Source organism: Mesocricetus auratus, unplaced genomic scaffold (genome assembly GCF_017639785.1).
Source record: "Mesocricetus auratus isolate SY011 unplaced genomic scaffold, BCM_Maur_2.0 Super-Scaffold_100676, whole genome shotgun sequence".
NCBI classification, from domain to species: Eukaryota; Metazoa; Chordata; class Mammalia; order Rodentia; family Cricetidae; genus Mesocricetus; species Mesocricetus auratus.
The window spans coordinates 111,764,296-111,786,934 of record NW_024429266.1 but is presented as its reverse complement, the minus strand read 5'-3'; the positions used below and the strand labels follow the sequence as shown (position 1 = coordinate 111,786,934).

General features: G+C 36.5%; 1 protein-coding gene across 1 annotated transcript in view; it reads left to right on the top strand.

Moving 5' to 3' along the window:
- Positions 1 to 22,639, top strand: part of Stk31 (serine/threonine kinase 31) — an 84,730-nt gene that overhangs the window by 44,779 nt on the left and 17,312 nt on the right. Inside the window, 9 exon segments of the mRNA XM_040737074.1 lie at positions 305 to 424; positions 1,541 to 1,672; positions 3,814 to 3,915; positions 4,947 to 5,027; positions 8,326 to 8,451; positions 9,276 to 9,401; positions 9,564 to 9,650; positions 10,848 to 10,997; positions 12,907 to 13,029. Of these exon segments, the coding sequence (XP_040593008.1) occupies positions 305 to 424; positions 1,541 to 1,672; positions 3,814 to 3,915; positions 4,947 to 5,027; positions 8,326 to 8,451; positions 9,276 to 9,401; positions 9,564 to 9,650; positions 10,848 to 10,997; positions 12,907 to 13,029 (1,047 nt within the window).

Sequence of the window (22,639 nt, the reverse complement as noted above, 5' to 3'; positions counted from 1 at the left end):
GTATCTTTGATGCCAGTATTCTGTCTAGAAAATGATTGAGAAATAATTTGAAATGGATAAAGCAATTTTCAAAGTCACTTTCATTTCGAAATTTATCCATTATCTGTTTTTTTTTCTTTGAGACAGAGTTTGTCTGTATATCTTTGTAGACCAGGATGGCCTCGAACTCACTGAGATCTGCCTATCTCTGCCTCCTGAGTGCTGCTGGTATTAAAGGCATACACCACCACTGCCAGCCTGAAAATTATCGATTGTTATGAAAGGTTTTAACTATTTTGTTGTTTATATGTATTCTTTCATCTAGGAGCAAGATGTTGCAGACAAGGAGATTATTTTAAGTACATACAGTCAAGTGCTGCAGAAGATCTATTCTGAGGAAAGGTTTATTGCTACCTTGCTATCCAAGTACAAGGACAGTGTTGAGGTTGGATGTTGCTTTCTTTTATTGGTTTTATGAATTGCTACATTGTCTTTCTTACGTGTTGAAGTTTTCTCAAGTAGTTTAGTATTCAGTGTGTTAATTAGTACTGTAAGAAAAATGGTATAGCCATTGTTGTCTGGCACATAGTTGACTTCACTATGAAATTTGAATGGTGTTTTTGTTGATAATGTATATTTCAGTGAATATTGGAATGATTTTCTTATGAACATCATTTTCCCTGCAACAGATGTACTCTATATATAGAAAGTTAAGAAATAAAACCATTGCTTTTAATACCTTTCGTGTAAGAGACAGTTATACAGTATTTGCCTGTGAATGGGCACGTTCATCCACTATGTATACATGTGCTTTGCCTTGCATTGTCTTGGAGCACTTTTGAATACATTTTCATAATTTTATGGTATATTAGGAACATTTCTCCATGTGATCAATGATTCTTCATTGCCCTTTTGAATGATTTTCATTCTTGCATAAATATATAATGTCACTAGATCTTATATGTTGGGTGTTGACCATATAAATAATGCTTTACATATCTTCTTATTTTTCTGTGTAGCTTTGGAGCCTGTCCTGGAACTCACTCTGTAGATCAGGCTGGCCTTGAACTCAGAGATCTCCCTGCCTCTACTTTGCCAGTGCTGGGATTGAGGCGTGCACCACCACTGCCTGGCATGCTTTACACGTCTTTGCACGTAACTTCTTGTATAACTTTTCATATTCCTACAGTTTATAATCTTAAGTTAAAAGTATGAACATTATTGAAATGTGATACATTTTGTCAAATCACTTTTGAGAAGGATTGTTTCAACTTAGACCCTTACCGTAAGTTTCAGTCTATATCATGTTGGTATTGCATGTCTAATTTCATGTCTCAGTTGAATTGAAGAGTATTTGCTTTGGTACTTTGAGCACTGGACCAGAGATTCTTCTAAACAGAAATGTGGACAATTAGGAAATCAGTTGGTCTTTTTACCTTGTAGAAAGTAATGCACTTTTCTTAATATTCACTCTGAACCCAAGTACTTGTAAAATAATGTTGTTCAGTGACTGTTGTCTCATGTGTTTGAAAATATGGCAATTCAAATTTTTTTCATATAGTTTAAAAATCAGATCATTGACTGTTTAAATAAGACCCCCGGTGTGGATTACTTGCTGTCCATTAAGAAGACTTTGAAAGGCTTAAAAGCTCAACTGAGATGGAAATTGGTTGAGAAGAGTAATTTGGAAGAAGTAAGGAAAAAAATTGATTCTAGCTAACATGTTTTAGTTTCTTATTTTGGTTGAATTATTTCATAAAGCTAAGTATAAAATCTCTAAAACGAGAAAACTATTGTATTTATATTTTTTCATGTACATTTATCATTTTAAATTTTTGTTTATCCTAATTAAATTATTTAGTGTGCATATATGAATGTACAAGTGTGGCTATACCACTGTGGACAAGTGGATGTCAGAGAATAACTTCTAAGAGTCAGATCTACCATGTGGGTCTCGGGAATTGAACTCAGGTCATTTGACTTAGAGGCCATCTCACAAGCCCAAGTACTTTATCTTTTCATCACTGTATATGGAAATAAATTTGAAATGGCATTCATACTGAAAATGTGTCTCATGTAACCAAATATTTAAAAACTTACATGAATTACATTGCTACCTTGATTTTTAATACGACAAAATTGTAGAATAAATTTTAAAAATAAATTTTATTTAAATTAGAAACAATCTATATTATATATAAATTCTAGTTCCTTCCCCCTCTCATCCTCCCATGCCCCTCACCAACCCCATCCTATCCCCCATCCACTCCCCAGGAAGGGTGAGGCCTTCCATGAGGGATCATCAAAATCTGTACTTCCTTTTCCCTGCAAACTGTTGGAATGTCTATTATAATGCAAACCTATGCATTCTACCATGGCTGGCTCTCTTTGTGTGTATGTTTGTGCACACGTCTGTGTGTTCATATGCACATGAAGGTCAGGACAACCTTGGGTGTCCTTTCTCAGGCACTGTCCACCTTTATTTTTGTGTTTTTGGAAACAGTGTGTTACTGGCTTGGTGCAGTTAGACTAAGCTCCAGGGAACCACCTGTCTCTGCCTCCTTTGGAGTAGGAATTAAAGAGTCACACTGTGAGCCTGTTTTCCCTTGGAGACTCAATATTGGTCCTTTACTTGGAGATTGAATATAGGAAAGCACTTTACTGACTGAGCTGTCTTCCCATATCCAAAGGCAGAATTTTGTGGCAAAGTATTTTTTTAAAGGTCTCCCTTTTGTAAACTTATTTTAACACATCTTTTAATATTTCTTGCAAGTTTTAAATATTGTTTTCAGATGGTAATACAGCTGCAGGGATTAGGATTTTCTAATTTTGACTACATTTCTTTCTCAGGCTCGTAACTTGGTGAATAAATTAGTAATTGAACTTTCTTGAGGATTTTATTTATATATAGATAACATCTAAAGTATATCCATCCAACGTGTTTATCTCTCTTCCTCTTAGCATGCAACTGGAAGCAAAATGGGAACTATTTTAGAGCTAATTGCAGTTTAAGTGGTTTCTAGTTTTATTGTATTCTAGACTGTGGAGAAGCTGTTTTTTTTTTTCCAGTCTTCAATTTTTGGAGAAATATATCTAACGAGATTGGGCACAGTCATTATAGTAGGACTGTAGACATTGTAGACATATCTAACTTTTTAATGCAGTCATACTTTTTAAAGTGCCTTATTTACTAAAACTACATTGAACTCATATCGATTGTTTCAGAATCATAGATTTTTTCCCATAGTAGTTAATTTAGATATTTATTCATCATTTTGTTGCGTGTGCTTTAAAAACCAGATTTCAAGTAAAAATTTCACAGACTCCAATTCATTTGCTGTTCTTTCTATGTATTTTAAGATTAAAGTTGGGCTGGTGACGTGGCTCTGGCACTAAGGGCACCAAGTGCTCTTCCAGAGGACCTGGGTTCAGTTCCCAGCATCCACACGACAGCTCACAGTTGTCTGTAACTTCTGTTCCAGGGTGTCCCTGCCACAGACACAGAGGCAGGAGAAACACTAATGCACATAAAATAAAAAAGTAAATCTTAAATAAGAGAAAAAGATTAGTTATTTTTATCCTCAAAAAATGTCCAGGAACTTAAAACATATGCAATGATTTTTTATATTTAAATGCTTTTTATAGTTTTGGAAAAAGTTAGTGTTAGAGTAAACGGATGTGTTTAATGTTAGAAGACTTTCTGTATCTAGGTACTGAAGGGTGCATGAGAACCACACAGAGTGATTTACTATAACCATGGCATTAGTTCTTAAAGGAAGACTTGTTTTCATCTGGTGCAATAAGTCTATTTACTATTTTTTCTCCCTGATAAAGTCCGATGACCATGATGAAACTGAAATTGAGAAAATAAAACAAGAAATAACTCAGTTGCACAATAGTATCTTTCAGGAAATTTATCATGAGAGGGAGGAATATGTAAGTATTTGATTCTCTGAAATTTTAAATTAGATTTTTTTCAGGAATCTAAATTTAAAAACAGACTTCATACAACTATATACTAGAAATATCATTGGCATAGTAATGTTTACATAAGTGTAAACGTTAGTAATGTTATATACTAATGTGGAAATTTCAGAATATTTTAAAGAAGACAAAAAATAAGTTGTAATGTCACGATGGTAAAAGTTGTAAGTTAAAATTCAACTTCTTTATAGTGTTTTTTGCTTGTTTTTAGGATTGAGCTTGATTACACACACTTCTGCATAGTTTTTTGGTTGTTTAATTTAAGGCATAGAGATTCTCACAGTTTAACACATATGCCTTTTAGCTTAACAAGCAGTAAAAACAGAACTGAAACAGCTTGAAACAGCTTGAACCACCTGAGGGATGTAACTGGGAAAAGTCCCACCTTTGTTTTCACGCTCATCCTAAATTCTGTGGCCTTAGAAAAATCAGCCAGTCTATTTTTTTCACAGTGGAAAGAATATTGCATTTTATGTCTGAGAGATATTATGAAGAAGAGTCAGGGGACAGTTCTTTAAAGTAAAAATACTGTGCAAATAGTAGACATTTTAAGTGTCAGGCTTTATTTACCAAATTCACATAACTATGGCATATCTTTGAATAAGATTTGGTAAATGAGTTTGTAAAGATTCTGTTTTCTCATTTGCTTCAAAGTGTATGTAGAGCTACATACTTACTATTTTTATCTCAAGGCTTTTAGGATTGGCTTTTATGATTTTCTTCCCGAGTTAAATTGTCATTATTTTAAAATATTACTACGTTCTTAATATTTTGAGAAATGGCAGGTTATTATTAAAGTTTCAGTATTTCTTATTTATCCTTGAATATGAAGTGACTCATATTTTGCTTGAAGTAGAAGTAAAAATTAAGGATTATGTGTCTTATTGGTTGTAAGAAGGCAAATGGTAATATATTTTCCTGAAGAGTAACATGCTACAATTGAATACATACTGATCTACAGTAAAAATACTTTTTAACTTTAGGAGAAGCTGAATAGCTTGACACAGAAATGGTTCCCTGAACTGCCTCTGCTGTACCCTGAAGTCGGATTACTTAAATATATGGTGAGCTTTGTTTCCTCTGAGAATTGCCTCCATGCAGAGAATGAGAACATAGTGATGTTCATATCGTGTCAGCTTCACATATAGAGTAGCTTTTCTATGGAATTACTCCTGATAAGTGTCTGAAAGGGTTACTAGAACCTTTTCCTGAGACTATCTTAAACCAAGCAGTTTAAATAGAGATGTTGATGTGAGTTTGGTTTTCTTGGCAAACAAGACTCCAAGGCCAGTAGATTTTCACATTAAATAACTGAAGAATGGGGAAACTAATTCTCTGAGGAGAATCTATATAGCCCAGTGTTTAGATTGCCTAGAGGCAATAAAGATTGAGATAAAGTACCATTGTTCTCTGGTGTTTAGAATTGCTTTCCAGATCGCTTGGGCTATAGAATCCAAACTGTATATGTTCCTGACATAAAGGAATATTTGGATTTTTTGTTTGTTTTTGAGTAAGGGTCTTGTGACACAGTCTGGGCCAACCTTGACTTATCATTCTCCTTCGACCCTGCTGTGAGGTCTAGGATTACAGGCTTGAGTGACCATATAGTGCTTCCTGGTATACGTTTAAATCATATAGAGAATACTTTTAATATCTAGTAAAATATGAGTATTACATAAATTATTCACTTATAGTAATTAGGGAATGCATAACAAAAATCTGCATCTGGCACAGATATAATTTTATTTAATATTTTCACTTAATAATTGATTGGATATAAGGAAGCAGAATTCACAGATACAGAAGCCAGTTGTGTTTATTTATTCAGATTGGCGTTAATGCTTGGCCAGATATTTAATTCAGTAGACAGAGTGCTTGCTTGGCATGCATGAAACCTTTCAGTTTCCATATTGCATAAAATACATGTAGTGGCATACATGTAGTCTCAGTACTTTGGAGGCAGAGGCAGGAGGATCAAAGTTCAAGGGCAGCCTGGGCTACATGAGACCCTGTCTCAAAACAAGCTTTAGTAAGTTAATAGATAAAACATGACCTATAAAGAGATGTTTGTATAAATACACGAGTTTATTTTCATAGATGTATAAGATTAACGTATCTTGGACCACAGTTGGTAATATAATTTCATAGGTTCCATCCCAGTGCCACAAAAATAAAAAAGTTAAAGAATTGTTATAAGATCTTCCCATACCATATTTAAAAATGATGTGTGAATTGGATATCACAACTTAACTATTGTAGTTTCAGAATTTGGATAACTGAGGCACGAGGATTGCTCTCAGTTTTAGAGCAGCCTGACTTGTGTACTGAGATCCAGGATAACCCGAAATAGATACCAAGTGAGCACCTGTCTTAAAAACCCAAACATGAGCTGGGCGTTGGTGGGGGTACACGGTATTCCCAGCACTCGAGGGGCAGAGGCAGGTGGATCTTTGTGAGTTTGAGGCCATCCTGGTTTATAGAACTAGTTCCAGGACAGCCAAGCCTACCAGAGAAACCCTGTCTTGAAAAAACAAAAACAAACCCCAGAAAAAAACCACAAACATCCCCCAAACCTCAAGAAACGGGACAAAAACAAAAAAGTAAAAAGTTAAAAAAATTGTGTGTTTTTCTTTGAAGTTAGTAACTCTAGCTTTAGAGACTGTTTTGTGTCTGGTGACTGTATATAATTATATGGAAGTTGAAGATTATTTTATTTATTAGTGTGTAAGAGATTCAAATCATAGTTTATGGATTATGTTTCAGATGATTTTGCGGTGTAGGCCTAGAAATCTTTTATAACTGATCATCATGTATTACTGAAATTTAACAACACAAAAAACACTAGGAAACAATCCTATAATATTGCCCTCTAAAACTATACTGTAACAAAACTTTGTCGTTGTCTGGGTCTTGTTTACGCATCTATATTGTTGAGAGTTCATGGGTTCAGCTTCCCTGTCATATATAGACTAAGGAATATTGCACAAGACTTTCTGTGATGCTCCCTGAGCTTTAGGTGTATGGATTGGGTTGTAGATGTATCTACTAGATCTGGCAACCCATGGTCAGTGGTTCTTTGCATTTTGACCAGTTGTGGATTCTGTACTGATCTTTGTCTGCTGCAGAAGGAAGATCGTTTGATGAGGGGTGAGAGCTCTACTTATTGGTGGGTGTAAGGATGAGTATTAAGAGTACAGTTAGACATTATAATGGTTTGGAAAGTGACACTAGTAGTTTCATCGTAATGTGGTTAGAGGATCTCACAGGGTCTTACCCTAGATAAAAAGCTACAGGTAATTAATAGCTGGTAAGATATGGAAAATCAGTCTTCCCCAGGAATAACCCCAATTTGTTATTCAGTATCAAGTGGCCAGCACTAAGAACATACATGTGTGAGCAACACTAAATGGACTCAGCATAGTGTGTGTGTCTGTAACAAAAATAAAAAAGAGGCCATGAATATGAGAGTGGGGAAGATATAAGAGGACTTGGAGGGAGGGGGCATGATGTGTCAATATAGTACACATATATGAAATTTAAAAAATAAGTTGACAAATTAAGCTCTGCAGTGGTGGAGCACGCCTTTAGTCACAGCCCTTGGGAGGCAGAGGCAGGCAGATCTCTGAGTGTGAGGCCAGCCTGGTCTACCAAGCAAGTTCCAGGATAGCCAAAGTTATACAGAGAAACCCTGTCTCAAAAACAAAGGAGGAAACAAACAGATCTACTAAAGGAAAAAAATTCTAGTTTAAATGTAAAAATTATAAAAATATCATGATTAAAAGTTATGAAATAATTTTCACATTTAGGGATGTGAAGCAGGAGTAGAGGTATGAGTTCTACTCAGTCATCATTTTTAGATTTCTTATTACTATTCTCTAACTACTTTCACTTGTCTTCATTTTAATTTTTAGGACATATGTGAGGTTTTTCAAGTAAGTATGGGAGTTTCTTGCAAGCATGTTGTATTAACCTCACCATTTCTGCAGTCTGTTAAATTTACAGCAGTGACAGTAGGCAGGAGGCATTCAAGAGCCAGGGATTAAGAAGAACCCAAACTGGCCGGGCGGTGGTGGTGCACGCCTTTAATCCCAGCACTCGGGAGGCAGAGGCAGGCAGATCTCTGTGAGTTCGAGGCTGGGCTGGACAGATAGCCTCCAAAACAATACAGAGAAACCCTGTCTCGTCAAAAACAAAAGCAAAAAAAAAAAAAAAAAAAAAAAGAACCCAAACTGTAAACGTTTTGTTTTATTTTTCAGTTAGTTGATGATCTCCATTGCATTTAATAGTATGCCCCAATCATGTTGGTGATTGAAAGCCCTAAGGAATTATTTTGATTGTCTAAATGTAATTATTTGTACCTAGAATTCTGGTGGTCTTCTTACTATGAGCTTAGAGCGAGACCTTCTTGACACTGAGCCCATGAAGGAACTTAGCAGCAAGCGTCCTCTGGTGTCCTCTGTGGTTGATGGGCAGTCAGTTCTCTTAAAGGTAATTTTAAGTTCTGATTTATGGAAGCTTCAGAAGTGTAAAGGAAGCAGTGAAGTTACTTTTCAGGGAATAAAACAAACTCACTATTTGTAAAGTATGTCAGTTGACTGGCAATGATGATTGTGTTTGAGCTAATTTGACTTTACAGTTCCTCTCCTTTCCCTGAAGAGTACTGTCTTTATCAGGGTTACTTGATTTTCTTTTTTGGGTAAACTTACTGTATTTTGTTGAGTAATCTTCAAAAATTTGTGTTTTTCTTTGATATTTCTTGAAAGCTCAGCTATGCTGCCAACAGAATCTTGTGTTACCTAATTTCTTTGAAGCTTTTTAAAATGTCATTTTTTGTGTGTGAGTAGTTTGTTTGCATGTGTATCTTTGTCTCACATGCATGCCTGGCACCCATGGAGGTCAGAAGATGGCACTGGATCCCATGGAACTTGGGTTCATACAGTTGTGAGACACCATGTGAGTTCTGGGACCCAAACTCCCATCTATCACAAGAACACCAAGTGCTCTTAACCACTAACTATCTCTTCAGCCCCTTAATTTCTTCTTGTGAGGTGAGACTGTGAATGAACTTCAGAGGGTCTTTAAGTTGGTTTAGTTGTGCATATTTGGGGATGAAGATTTAGGTTGCTGATAGTTACTCTTTTTTGTTCCCATTCTACAGTATTCAGTGCAGATCGAGAATGTACTTCAAATTAAAATAGAAAAATATATGTAATTTAACATACAACAACTTATATTTCACTTGGAACAGTAAATTAGAATGGGTTTTCAATGTTGAAATGACCACACCTGGTTTTTTTTCTGTTCTTGTTCAGGGCTATTCTGTGGATGTTGACACAGAAGGCAGGGTGATTCAGAGAGCAGCTTCCTATCATAGAGCTTGTGGAGATGCTAAGGAAGAGTCTGGGTTACTGCCATTGATATTCCTGTTTCTGTGTAAGGTAAAGTTCTTAAGCTAGTCTACTGGAGAAATAATTTTATCTGAAGTAAGTTTTAAGTAGTAATTGTTCTTAAAATAATAGCTGCTTCATAGAATCACTGCAAAATACAAATATATTGGTGAACTGTTCGCTTTGAGTTACGTTTTCTATTTTGCTTCTCAGTCTGATCCTGTCGCCTACCTGATGGTCCCATATTATCCTAAGGCAAACCTGAGTGCAGTTCAAGCCAGCATGCCTTTAACTTCAGAAGTAAGTAAAAATCATCTTCAGGGATGCATTAAATGAGAAACTAACGTCTAATATGCAACACCCAATATCGCATGCTCTTGTGCACAAATATTTGGCCTGCATTATTCTATTTCATTGCTGTATCAGCTCTGTGCACACAAGAAAAATAAGACTGAGAAGGATTAAGTGACTTGCACAGAACCTCTTCATCTAGTAGAACTGAAACTTGAAGTTAGGCCTTTATGGTTTCAGAACCCAGACTTACAACCAATAAGCTGTGCTATATGTAGCTTTCTAGGATAGTAGTTGATATTTTAATTTTAAATGGCAGCTTTAGCTTTTTCATTATAAATTTAGAATTAGTAATAAAGGAGGATCTGATTCTTCCTATAATAGTAACATTATTTTATTCTCTTCTAGCTACTTGACGTGGTGATAATTTATAATTTAAGTTGCCTTAGAGCTAGTGGTGTGTGTGTGTGTGTGTGTGTGTGTGTGTGTGTGCGTGTGCCCCTGCCCATGTGTGTGTGTGCATGTGTGTCTGCCTGTATGCAAAGACCACTTATTGAAGTTACCAGTTACATAGAGGATCACTTACCTGTGATAGAACCATGATTAAGGCAACTTACAAAAGAAAGCACTTAATTGAAGTTAAAATTCCAGAGAGTGCAAAGCATGGTGGTGGAAACAGCTGCGGGAGGCAGAGAGCACACAGGGAAATGACGTCAGACTTTTGAATCCTCAAAGTCTTCCCTGGGTGACACACCTCCTCCAACAAGGTTATTCCTCCTAACCCTTCTCAAATAGTCTACCAGGGGGGTGAGTATTCAAACATGAGCCCATTGAGGCCAGCTTTACTTAAACAACCACACATAGTTAAGTTTTATCCAGCCTTCAGTCTTTGTGATATACCCTTAGTTTGAAGGAGTCTTTACTTCAGTTCTGGGACAGTCTTTATTTTTTAAAAAGATTTATTTATGAATTTTATGTATATGGGTACTTTGCCTGCACATACATTTGCACACCAGAAGATGGCACCAGACTGCTGTGAGCTGCCATGTGGGTGCTGGGAATTGAACCCAGAACTTTCAGAAGAACAGTGCTTAAACCACTGAGCCATCTCTCCAGCCCCAGTCTTTTAATAGAGACAAAATTTATACATTAAAATGAGTTGTCAATTTTCTAAACTCCATCTCATTCATATGTACTTATTTGTAGGAAGCTTTAAAAGTCATGAAAGGTGTTGCTCGAGGCCTACATACATTGCACAGTGCTAACATAATTCATGGATCACTTCATCAGAACAATGTATTTGCCTTAAATCGTGAACAAGGAATTGTTGGAGATTTTGACTTCACCAAATCTGAGGTAAAATATAGCTTTACTGGACGGAAACCACTTAATAAAGGTGTTATTTATTATGTAGTACAAATCGTGTCTGTAACAGTCATCTAGATCATGATGAGGATTGTGTTTTTGCCATAAATGCAGAAACAATCTGACCTACTGCATGGCATTGACAACATTTATTATTACTTTTCTCATTAGGAAACAGTTGCTAGGAAACACGTAACAAACTTTCTTTGCTTATGTTCCTTTCTTTCATAGATTATAAATGTATGCTTTGCTATTATTATCATAGTACATTTTTAGAAGCCTGAGAACCATGGGTGCTTTTATTTCATTCAAGTCTAGGTTCAACTATATGACTTTTAATTTGGTATCACATTATCTCCCAATAGGCAGCTTATAGAGATAGCAAAGTTCAAACAATTCAGAGAATGTGATATTCTTATGTGTATTTGTGGAGTAGGCAGTCTAGTAATATAGATGATCCCAAGGGAGAAATTTCCTCTTTGTTTATTTTAATTGACAAAGATGTATATGTTTATTATATATTGCCTATTGTTTTGATATGCTATGAGTGGCTAAATCAACAATTCCCATTTAGAGTACAAGTTTATTGAGATAAAGTTCACACAGTAGAAAGTATGGAATTGGGTACTAGTTTTCAATGTATTCACGAAGTGGTGTATTGATTGTCACTATCTAATTTCAGATAATTTTTATCACACCACAAAGTAGTCACAGATTAGCTGTTACTTATCATTTCTGCTTCTGTTCAGACCTCTGAAACCAGTAATATAGTTTGTACTTCTGGATTTTCTTATTCTGTAATCTCATAAAAGTAAAATAATGCAATAATTGGCCTTTTGTAAATTATTTTTGTTATAGTAACATTCAGAGTTAATGTAGGGTACTGAATGTTTAAGGACGTAATTCTTTTTATGAACTAATGTATTTAATTATATGTATAAGTGAGACTTTGGTGTGTGTTCTCATCAGTGGAGAAAATATTTAATTAATACTTAGTTATATGTAGTAGGCGCTGTGCTCATTATCATCTTTATAACAACTCTATAATGTAGATATTATTTCCATTTTAAAAGTTATTTTAGACCACACAGCAAATAAATTAGAACATTGGAATTGCAACTAATGGTAGACTGAATTTAGGTATCATGAATTGTCATTAATTGTCCTTTGATCTCTTAGAAAGTGATATATTTAGAAAATGGTCATGAAGAAAATAATGTGTACAATTTAATTAAAAATATTTAGAGCGTTCAGAATTAGTATTGTTTTGTAAATTTATTAAAATATACAAACGGAAGGGGAGATGGCTTCATGAGTAAAGAACTATCCATGCAAGCCTGATAACCTGAGTTTGATCCCTGGAACCCATGTAAAAAGTCAAGAAAGCCTGATTTAGTGGCACATACCTACAGCACTCCTACAGTGAGATGCGAGGCAGAGACAGGAGAATCTAAGGCTTGTTGGGCAGCTTGCCTAGAGTAGTAGTGTAGCAACAGAAAAAGCAACACAGACCCTGCTTCAACAAGGCAGAAGGTGAAGACTTTCTCCAGGAAGTTGTTCTCTGAACTCCACATATGCTCAGTGGCACACATGCTCATCCATACTTCCACCCCTAACATACATGCACAGAAGCATGCACACATGTAAAGATTTAAATTAAGATACACAAAACAATGTCTGTGATCAAAGAATTCAGAGTTATTCATATTCAGTCCACACCTTCAATCTGAGTATGACAAAGGTTGAGTATAACAGAAGTAAAATTTGTAAGAGGAGAAAATTAGATACTCGGGAGTAGAAAATAGAATATTTCAACAGAACTTTAAATTGAGAACAGAGGCTCCCACACAAAGCTTTCAACTGTTTTGTCTCTAAAATACTTACAATACTGTTTTTGTAGAGTCAGCGAGCCTCAGTGAACATGATGGTTGGTGGATTGAGTTTGCTATCACCTGAATTGAAAATTGGAAAACCTCCTTCTGAAAGTTCAGACTTATATGCTTATGGCTGCCTTTTATTGTGGGTATGTTGTTTTTAAAAACTATCAATAATTTACATATACTTCAGAATGTAAAGGGATGATTGTGGTGATTTTCAGACATTTTTCTGCATGAAGAATAATGGTATACTTTTTAAATGTAGAGTTTGTGTGAGGACGTGTGTGTGTGTGTGTGTGTGTGTGTGTGTGTGTGTGTGGTTTGTGTAGGGGTGCACATGCACCTGTGAGTCTGCATGTGGAGGCCAGAGACCAATTTTGGATGAGTTATTCACAAGTCATTTACTTGGTTTGTTGAGACAGGGTCTGTGATTGTCTTAGGGCTTGCCAGTAAGCTAGGCTGGCTGCCCATGAAGTTACAGGGGTTTCACTGTCTGCCTTCCCCACACTGGGAACACAGACGTTTACAACCAGGCTCAGGATTCTTTTCCCTTTTTGTGACATGGGTTCTGTGGATGAAACTCAAGAACTCATGTTTGGGTGGTAAGCACTTAACCAACTATGCTATCTTCCCAGGCTTAGAACTTACTTTTGTAAAATAATAAACTTTTGATATCCTTCTTATTACTATGCACTTTCTATAATTTACATTGACATATATTGTATTACATTGTTCTTAGTTTTTTATAGTCAGTATTGACAATGAAGATGATTGAATTCTGTAGTAATGTAGAAGAAATTCATGTATGTATGGAAACATGCTAAATAAACACTAAGTATATTTTTGCTTTTAGTGTATATCAGATATTACCTGTTCCTTAAGTATTGAATGAATGGGGACTGGAAAAATGGTTTAGTGATTAAGAATTTGAATGGTTAAAAAGGCAGAGATACCTGTCTTTCTAGTGAACATTATACTAATGCTTCTGGCCCAGGAATGAGCAAACATTTTATAAAAGGGGTCAGGTCACTACAGTCTTAGGCTCTATGGCATGGTTTGCTGTCAGTTCAGAGTTCTGTTGCTGTAACACCAAAGCATAAAGAAGTGAATGTGACCTGTTCCAATAATAGTTTATTAATTGATGTTGAAGTTTGAATTTTATATAGCTTTTATATACTATTAAATAGTATTTCTTTGATTTCCTTTTAAATATTTAAAAATGTGAGAACAGCCAGGCATTGGTGGCACACACCTTTGATCCCAGCACTTGGGAGGAAGACACAGGTGGATCTCTGTGAGTTCGAGGCCAGCCTGGTCAACAGAGTAAGGTCCAGAACAGCCTCCTACAGAGAACCCCTGTCTTGAAAAAACAAAAACAAAAAGAAAATGTGAGAACAGTTTTGGCTCACAGTTTGTACAAAAACAGATAGTAGCGTTGATTTGGTACAGAGGTTGCTGTTTGCTAATCCCCACTCTAGTCAGTATAGATGAACAAAAGGAAGAAGAATCACTCAATTTAAAAGCAAAGAAATGAAACCATGTTTATTTGCAGATAACATGATTAGCAATGTAGAGTATTTTTAGGAGCGTACATAATATCTGCTAGAGCTAACATGTATTTATCAAGGCAACAGTTTAAATTTAGTGTAATTATCTCTCTTATGTAATAATAGAAAACAGGAAATTTAAAATGATAAAAATATGGCCCAAAGAGATGGTTCAGTGCTTAAGAACACTTGATCTTGCCGAGAACCTGGGTTTGATTCCTAGAAACCATATGGCATTTCAACAAACCATGAGTAAATCATATTCTAGGGTATCTGACACTCTCTTTTGACTTCAGCAGGCACACACAATTTACACATGCATACCTGCAGACAAAACCATATAAAATAATTAACTCATGAAAGTAGCTGGGGACATGGCTCAGTGAATAGCAGGGCTTACTATGTATAAATATGAAACTGTCATGCATGGCTTCATGCTTTGCCTATAGTTTCACCATAGACTGTTCCTCCAGCTAAATTGGGGAGCTTCTCGTTCAGAGAATAGGCAAGAGGATTAAAGGAAGACACTTGATAAATGTATGTACACAGGTGTGTGTGCATGCGATCCCTCACACTCATAGAATATCACAAAAATCAAAATATGGAACTTTGGATAAGTTTAACAAAAAATACATGAGATGGTAGAAAACTACAAAGCACTGCTAAGGAAAATTAAAGCTACAGATAGAAAAATACACTATAACTATGGACTGAAAAACCTGATGTTTTATGAAAGTTCTGAGCAAGATTAGACCATAAATTCAGTATACTTTCAACTAAAATATTGATAGTTTTTGTGTGTGGAACTCAATAGCTAGGTCTTATAGTAAATGTTACAGTTTACATAAAATGTGTAGGGTTGGTAGTAAGAGAATTTTGTGAAAGGAAAAAAAATTGAAAGGCTGATTTAAAGACAATGAAATTATAGTTTATCAAACCAGACTGATATTATTGTGAAGTTAAACATACAAATAATGAGAATGGTATAGAACAGTGGCTCTTAACCTTCCTAATGCTGTGACCCTTTAATACAGTTCCTCATGTTGTGGTGACTCCTGACCATAAAATTATTTTGTTGCTACTTCAAGCTAATTTTGCTACTGTTAGTAATGTAAATATCTGATATGCAGCCCCTGTGGGGTTGTGACCCACAGCTTGAGAAGCAATGATATAGACACTAGTAGAAATATATCTGTTTATGTATGGCCAGTTGATTATTGGAGTACTGGAAGAATGAACATCCATATATGGAGAATAAACTCTAAATTCCTTGTAGTATGTTCAAAAATTAAAAGAAATGTTTATCAATTCTAAGTGTAAAACTGAAGTTTCTAAAGCTTCAAATAGAAAATACAGGAGAAAATCTATTTTTGAATTTATTGGAATAGAGGTTTTAAAAGCGTGTTCTTGTCGGGTAGTGGTGGCACACATATTTAATCCCAGCAACTGGAAGGTAGAGGCAGGGCAGATCTCTGAGTTTGAGATTGCCCCGGTCAACAAGAACTAGTTCCAGGACAGACTCCAAAGCCATATAGGGAAACCCTGAATCGAAAACCAAAAACCAAAAAAAACCAAACCAAAACAAAAAACACCCAAAAATAAAAGTATGTTCGTAGGGTTTTCTGTATTCATTTTCATTTGTAGTTTTATTAGTTTGGGTCCTCTCTGTTTTGGTTAATTTGTGTAAAGCTTTGTCAGTCTCATTTAGCTTTTCAAAGAAACAAATCTTCATTGCATTGATTCGTTATTTCCTTCTTGATTTCTTCTGTTATCCAATTATCATGCAGCAGTGTTGTAACTGCTGCCACTGTTAAGGCAGAGCAATTTTGTAGTTTCTCCAATAATTTGTATAAATAACTGCAAACAACTTTGGTGATTATCATTTTTTGCCCTATGTAAATGAGTTTCAGTTGTCTGCATCACTGTCACCACTTGGTATTGTTATCTTCTATTTTAACCATATCCATAGATTTGTAGAAGTGTTTTATTATGGCTTAAGTTCTTATTTCAATAATGGGTAATTGTTTTGAGCCATATTTTATTTCTTTCCTATATACTTCATGAAGTCTCTTTATGCCTTTTGTATGTTTTTAAATGGACTGTGTTCTGATTATTACCTTAAAAAACATTTAAAATCTCCTCTTGAAAGTGCTTGATATTTTTGGTTATATGTATTCCTAAGTATTAAACTAGTTTGAATGACATTGTTTTTCTGATACCTTATTCAGCAAAATTTTTGTTAGTGTATAGCAATGTTACTGATTCTTTTGTGATTTTGCAACCTGATACTTCGCTGAATCTTTGATCAAATCTTGGAATCTTCAGGTGAGTTCTTTATGAGCTTTTACATGTGGGTCTATCATCTGCAGATGGATAATTTAACTTCTCTGTTTTTGTATCCCTTTTATTTCCTTATTGCTTTGACTATGAATTTATCACTATATTGAATAAAAGTGTTGAGTAGATGCCTCTATTTAATTTTAGTGAAAATGCTTTTGTATTATATTACATAAAATGTAGAAGTATGAAATATTCAAACAAGTATAGACTATTCTAACAGCTACAGAATGCACTTTCTTCCACTACCCTGAGAAACTTTGTTCATTTGTTTGAGAAAATCTCAAACAGTATCTTCCAAGTCTCGTCAGTTTTCATGCATGTGACATGATTCACTATTCAACCTACTGTAATAAATTCCTCTTAGGTTTTCCCCATTGCTTTTGTGTTATTTCTTTTTGATGTTACTATCATGGTGAATTGCTGGAGTGGGACTTGAGTTCCACATCAGCCCATGTCTGTTTGCCTCTAGATATTTGTCTGAAGACGTATATATTTCACTTTTGTGTTTAGATTCTTTCAGTTCTTTATATAATTGAGATAGTAATCCCATTAGAAGAATTTTGGACAATTGCTTCCTCATTGGAGGATGCTGCTTCAGTCTGGTGATTATTTCCTTTGCTGAATAGGAAGTTTAATAAAAATTGACTGTGAGTGTGTGTGTGTGTGTGTGTGTGTATGCGTGCATGTGTGCGTATGTATGTATGTGTATGTGTGTACACATGGTGTATATGTGTAGAAACACAAGTCACAGCATGAGTGGAGGCCAGAGGACAATTTCGTGGACTTGATTCTTTTCTTTAACCTTTACATGGGTTCATTTAATTCAGGTTGCTAGGTGAAACAGATGCCATTGTCTGATGGACTATCTTACTGTCCTTACAGAAGCTTTTACATTTCATGTAATACCTTTTAATTAAATCTTTGAATTATTTTCTGTACCTTTGGAGTCTTTAGAAAGTGAGAGGGAGGAGTGATGAGCAAAGGGGTCAAGACCATGCTCAGGAAACCCACAGAAACAGCTGACCTGAGCAAGTGGGAGCTCAAGGACCCCAGTCTGACAGTTGGGGAACCACCATAGGACCGAACCAGGCCCCCTGAACGTGGGTGCCAGAGGGGAGGCCTGGGCAGTCTAAGAGGTCTCTGGCAGTGGAACCAGTATTTATTCCTAGTAACAGGGAATAAAATGAAGCAAACACAGTAGAAGACAAATTAATAATAAACCAGTCTAACTCTCCTCATAGCTGAGGAAGTGATGGAGACTCTGTGCTTTTTTCCCCAGGCATGTCATTTTACAGTTTATTTGCTATTAGGTTGGGACTAGTGAGCCACTTTTCTCTCTGAAGGTCAAGAGGTAAGAACAGAACTAGCCGATTGGAAGCTGAACTCTTCTTTGCCCTTCCTACCAGGGCTTCTGTGACCACTGCCAGGCTGAATTCTTGCCAGCATTTTCCCATGTAGGTTTGGAACTCTTTGAATCCTAGAAACTATCCTCTAGCTCCTACCTGCTTAGTCTGTGTATTCACTCAGTGTACATCCATTGTTACAGACTCATTCTGCCCCTGCATGTGTAGGCGGGGGAGATGCTGGGGTAGGCGTTTACAGATGTGTCTGGGACTCTGAGAATTTGCAGACAGTCAGGCCAAAGTCGTCTGTGCTGAGAAGAAAGGTACAGGCAGTGGGTGATCCCACATGCTCGCCACCTTAGCCTTCCTGAAGCTCATAGTCTTTTGTAGCCACTTGACTCCTCTTCATGTTGAACTGCTTTCCTTTCAGCATTTCCTCCCACATAGATCTGAGGTTTCCAGGTCTGCTCAAGTCTCAATGAGATGATTGGGTCCCCCACCTTCTCAATGTGATTGCTTATTCAGGAAGTGGAGATGGAGGAAGGCCTTTGCGGCTTTAAAATATAAAAATCCAGCCATATCACTGATGAACAATTTACAGAGTACAAAGGCTCTTGTCTAGTGTCTGTTGTGTAGAACATTGACCTCCCGTTTTAGTCTATATTCTCACAGAAAGCCAAATGGAATACCCGTGGATCTTGTCATCTCTTTCCTCTTCTGTTTTTGCTTAAAGTCGTACTGAAGAGAAATCCGCCCCTTTGTTTTCCTACTGTATTTCCTGGTGTCCAGTGTTAGGATTTGCATTTCTTTTGGTCTCTAGCTGCTGTTCATGCTGTACTGCTCTGTCTTTCCATGCTGTTGACCCCTCCTTGCAACCATAAACCTAATACTTTATTTTATGTTCATGGGGCATAGGCAAATGTTCCCACCAAAGGGAAAACCCGCAGTGAGTGTTTCTAATCTAAATGAATCATGGTGAAAATAAATGAAGAACTCACTATGATAACAGTTGTATTTGTCTTAAATTCTGCTGTGTAGATGACAAACAGTGATAGATTAGATAGATAGGAAAAATAGTCAAATTGGTTTAAACTTTCCCATTTCTAAACTGTTATAGAAAACTATGCATATAGTCACTATAGACAGCAGATCTTGGATTTATGTTTTCACCAATAAAGACTGATAATTTTTTTAGATTGAAAATAAAACCAAACCCTGCTTAGTGTTTTCTGCATTTCTGTCCTGTAAAATTTTACTGTCCTTGTCTCTGTTCATGTTTGTGTTTGATTTTTATATAACTCTTTTAGTGTAGTCCTTACAGGCTTCTTTTGTGAAGCTTATTTCCTGCAAGAAATGGTCCATGACATTTTCTTTTTTAAAATTTGTACTTATTTATTTTACTTTTGAGTTTATAATTACAGCATTTCTCCTTTCCCTTTTCAGTGTACAAATTCTCTCACATATCCCTTCTGATTCTACTTCAAATTCATGGCTCCCTTTATTCCTATTTGTTATTGCATGCATATATATATTTTATGTATACACATATTCTCTCTCCTAAATACAACCTGTTCAGTCCATATAATGTGTGCTCTCTTTCTCCCCTCTCCCAGGGAAGACCACCTCTTCTCTTCCAGCTTCCATCATTCCCCATCTACTCTGGCATGACTTTGTGTCTCCTCCTTTTCAGCTCACGTTTGGGTTGTCTTGTTGGTGAGACTTTGGATGTAGCTTCTGACATTTACTGGAGACAAAAATCTCATAGCAAATTCTCTGATCCTTTGGCTCTTAGATCTTTATGCTCCCCTCTTCTGCAATATTAACTGACCTTTACGTGTGGGAGTGTTTTGTAGATGTGTTCATTGGAACTGGTTTTCACAACTCTACATTTTGATTCATCGTGGTTTTCAGAAGTGATTTCCATCTGTTAAAACCGAAATTTCCTTGATGAGGGGTGAAGACTATGCTATCTGTGTGTGTAAGGACACATATTTTTAGTTTGTTGTTGGGTATTATTCTGGCTTAGTAAAGTAGTCATTGTAGACTATCCTCCAAATAATCATGATTGTACTAGCATTGAGTCGAGTTAGCTAGGTTTCCAGGACTAAGCGTGGTTCCTTTCTTGGTTAATAGATCTTAAGTTCAATTAGAGAGCTGTTTGTTGCCACAAAGGTATGTGTGTCACTATTGTACCCTTCGGGTTATCATATCATGGTTGTTGATGTGCATAGTAGGTGTCGTAGCTGGGCAGGACCGTGTATTCCTTCCCTCCTTTGGAAACTTGCATGGTGCCTTCTGGTACCATAAAAGTCCTTAGGGAGGGGGGATTCAGGTCAGGTCCAGCCGAGAGATCTCTAGGACCTGCTCCTGAAGTGCACAGCATCTTCAGCAGTAAGGACTTGCCTTTTATCTCCAGGGGGTAACTAAGGGCAACAGCAATAGGGTATGTTTTTGGAGTCTCTTGGATAGCCATGGCCAGTAACTCAAAAGAGGGATTCTCATGTTTGGTATTGGGGTTTTTGTTGTTTGTTAGGTTGTCTTTGGTTCTTGAAGGGAGAACTGTCAACTCAGATGAGAAAGGAACTATATATGTATATTTATGCTCAGAGTTATGTGTATAATAGGTTTTTAAAAGGTAAATAGTTAATAGTGTGATTAGTCTTTTCCAGACACCCTTATTGTTATTTTACTTATATCTTTCCTTTTTCTGTATTTATTTCCCTCCAGTTCCTTAAAGAGTTGTCCTTCCCATTCCCCTTATCAGATCCACTTGTATCTAGGTATTCCTCTTTACCTTCTTCTCACCTCCTTCTTTATGCTCACTCCCCTCCCTAAAGAGTCCCTCCTTCCAATTCCCCCCGATCAGAACACGTGTTTCTTGCTATTCTCCTTTGTTGCACCCATCCCCATATCCTGGATGTGGTCCCATTATTTTCTGATTTCTGTAGTTACTTTAGGTTATGTACATGACATTTTCAACACCAGTGAACACTACCTTTGTTATCCACATCCTTGAGACTTTGATTTAGTGAACAAGTCATCAGGGTTGCCATCTTTTGTCTTACTGATTGTTTCTCCTGTACTTCCAGCATAACCTGCTATCAAGATCTAGAACTAGAATTTCATTATGGTTGCTGATGTTCTGGTAGATTATGAAGGTAGTGGGTAGGGGAGACTTTGGTATTATCTTACTAGGAGCTTAGAGCTCAGACTGAGCCTAATTTAGCCAGAGGTTATTCAGGAATTGTGATGAACAGATTGTAAAATTTATGGTGTCTTTGAGTGTATTTGGTTTGTTCGATTTTCTTAATTTGTTAAAATCACTATAATCATTCAGTCTCTGTCTCTCTCTGTCTCTCTCTGTCTCTCTCTCTCTCTCTGTGTGTGTGTGTGTGTGTGTGTGTGTGTGTGTGTGTGCGCGCGCGCGCCACAGGACAACTTGTATGAGTTGGTTCTCGATGCCATATGGGTCTCAAGGATTGAACTCAGGTGATCTGATTGGCAGCAAGTGCCCCAAGATCCCATTGAGTCATCTCACTGTCTCATTTTCTGTTTCTTTAAATTTATTTTTTTGTGTGTGTACACGTGCACGTGTTTGTAGAGGTCCCTTGTGTGCCTGTGTAAGGATATGTGTGGTAGTTGGAGGTTGAAGTTTTATGTCTAAGTTGCTTTTCACTTTTTCTTTTTTCCCATTTGAGGCCTGGCTTCTCATGGAACTTGGAACTTGCTTATGTGGTTAGCCTGGCTGATTAGTAAGTCCCAGGAATTCTGTCTTTGCCTCTCCAGCACTGGGAGTAAAGACACACACTACCACATGTTTTGATGTTGGTGCTGGGGGTCCTTATGCTTACATTGCAAATGCTTTACAAACTAAGGTATCTTCCAGTCTGTCTATGATTTTCTTAGTGGTCTTAAATAAGCACATGTGTTTTTAATCATATTCTAGCAGTGTATTAGTGATTTAATTGTCACCCTACAAATGGCAACTTCAGGGAGGAAGAGTTTGCTTTAGCTCATAGTTGAAAGGAAAACAGCCCATGGTGGAGGCAATGTGAGGTGGTTGGTACAGTGTGTCTTTGGTCACAAAGCAGAGAATGCTAAGTGCTGGTGCTCAGTTGTTTTCTCCTTTCTCCCTTTTTATTGAGCCTCAGACCCAAAGCCATGGAATGGTGCTACCTTCATTGAATGGGTCTTCTCTCCTCACTTAACCTTTCTGGTAAAGCCCCCAAAGATGTTCCCTGACCTTTGTCTTGTAGGTAATTCTAAATCATTCCGTGATAGTGATACATTGATTTGGAGTCCTTGGGCAAATATTCAAGAGTGATATCCATTGGAGCTGGATTACTTCATATTTCTTTCAGCACTGTGTGAAGATTCTCCTTGTCATCTCATCAGCACTTGTTACTTGTTTTCTTATGATGACCATTCTGACTAGGTTGAGATAAGATCTTAGTGTAGTTTTAATCTGTATTTCTCTGATGGCAGATGGGGTTAAACAGTTTTTTTAAAGTGCATTTATTAGCTAT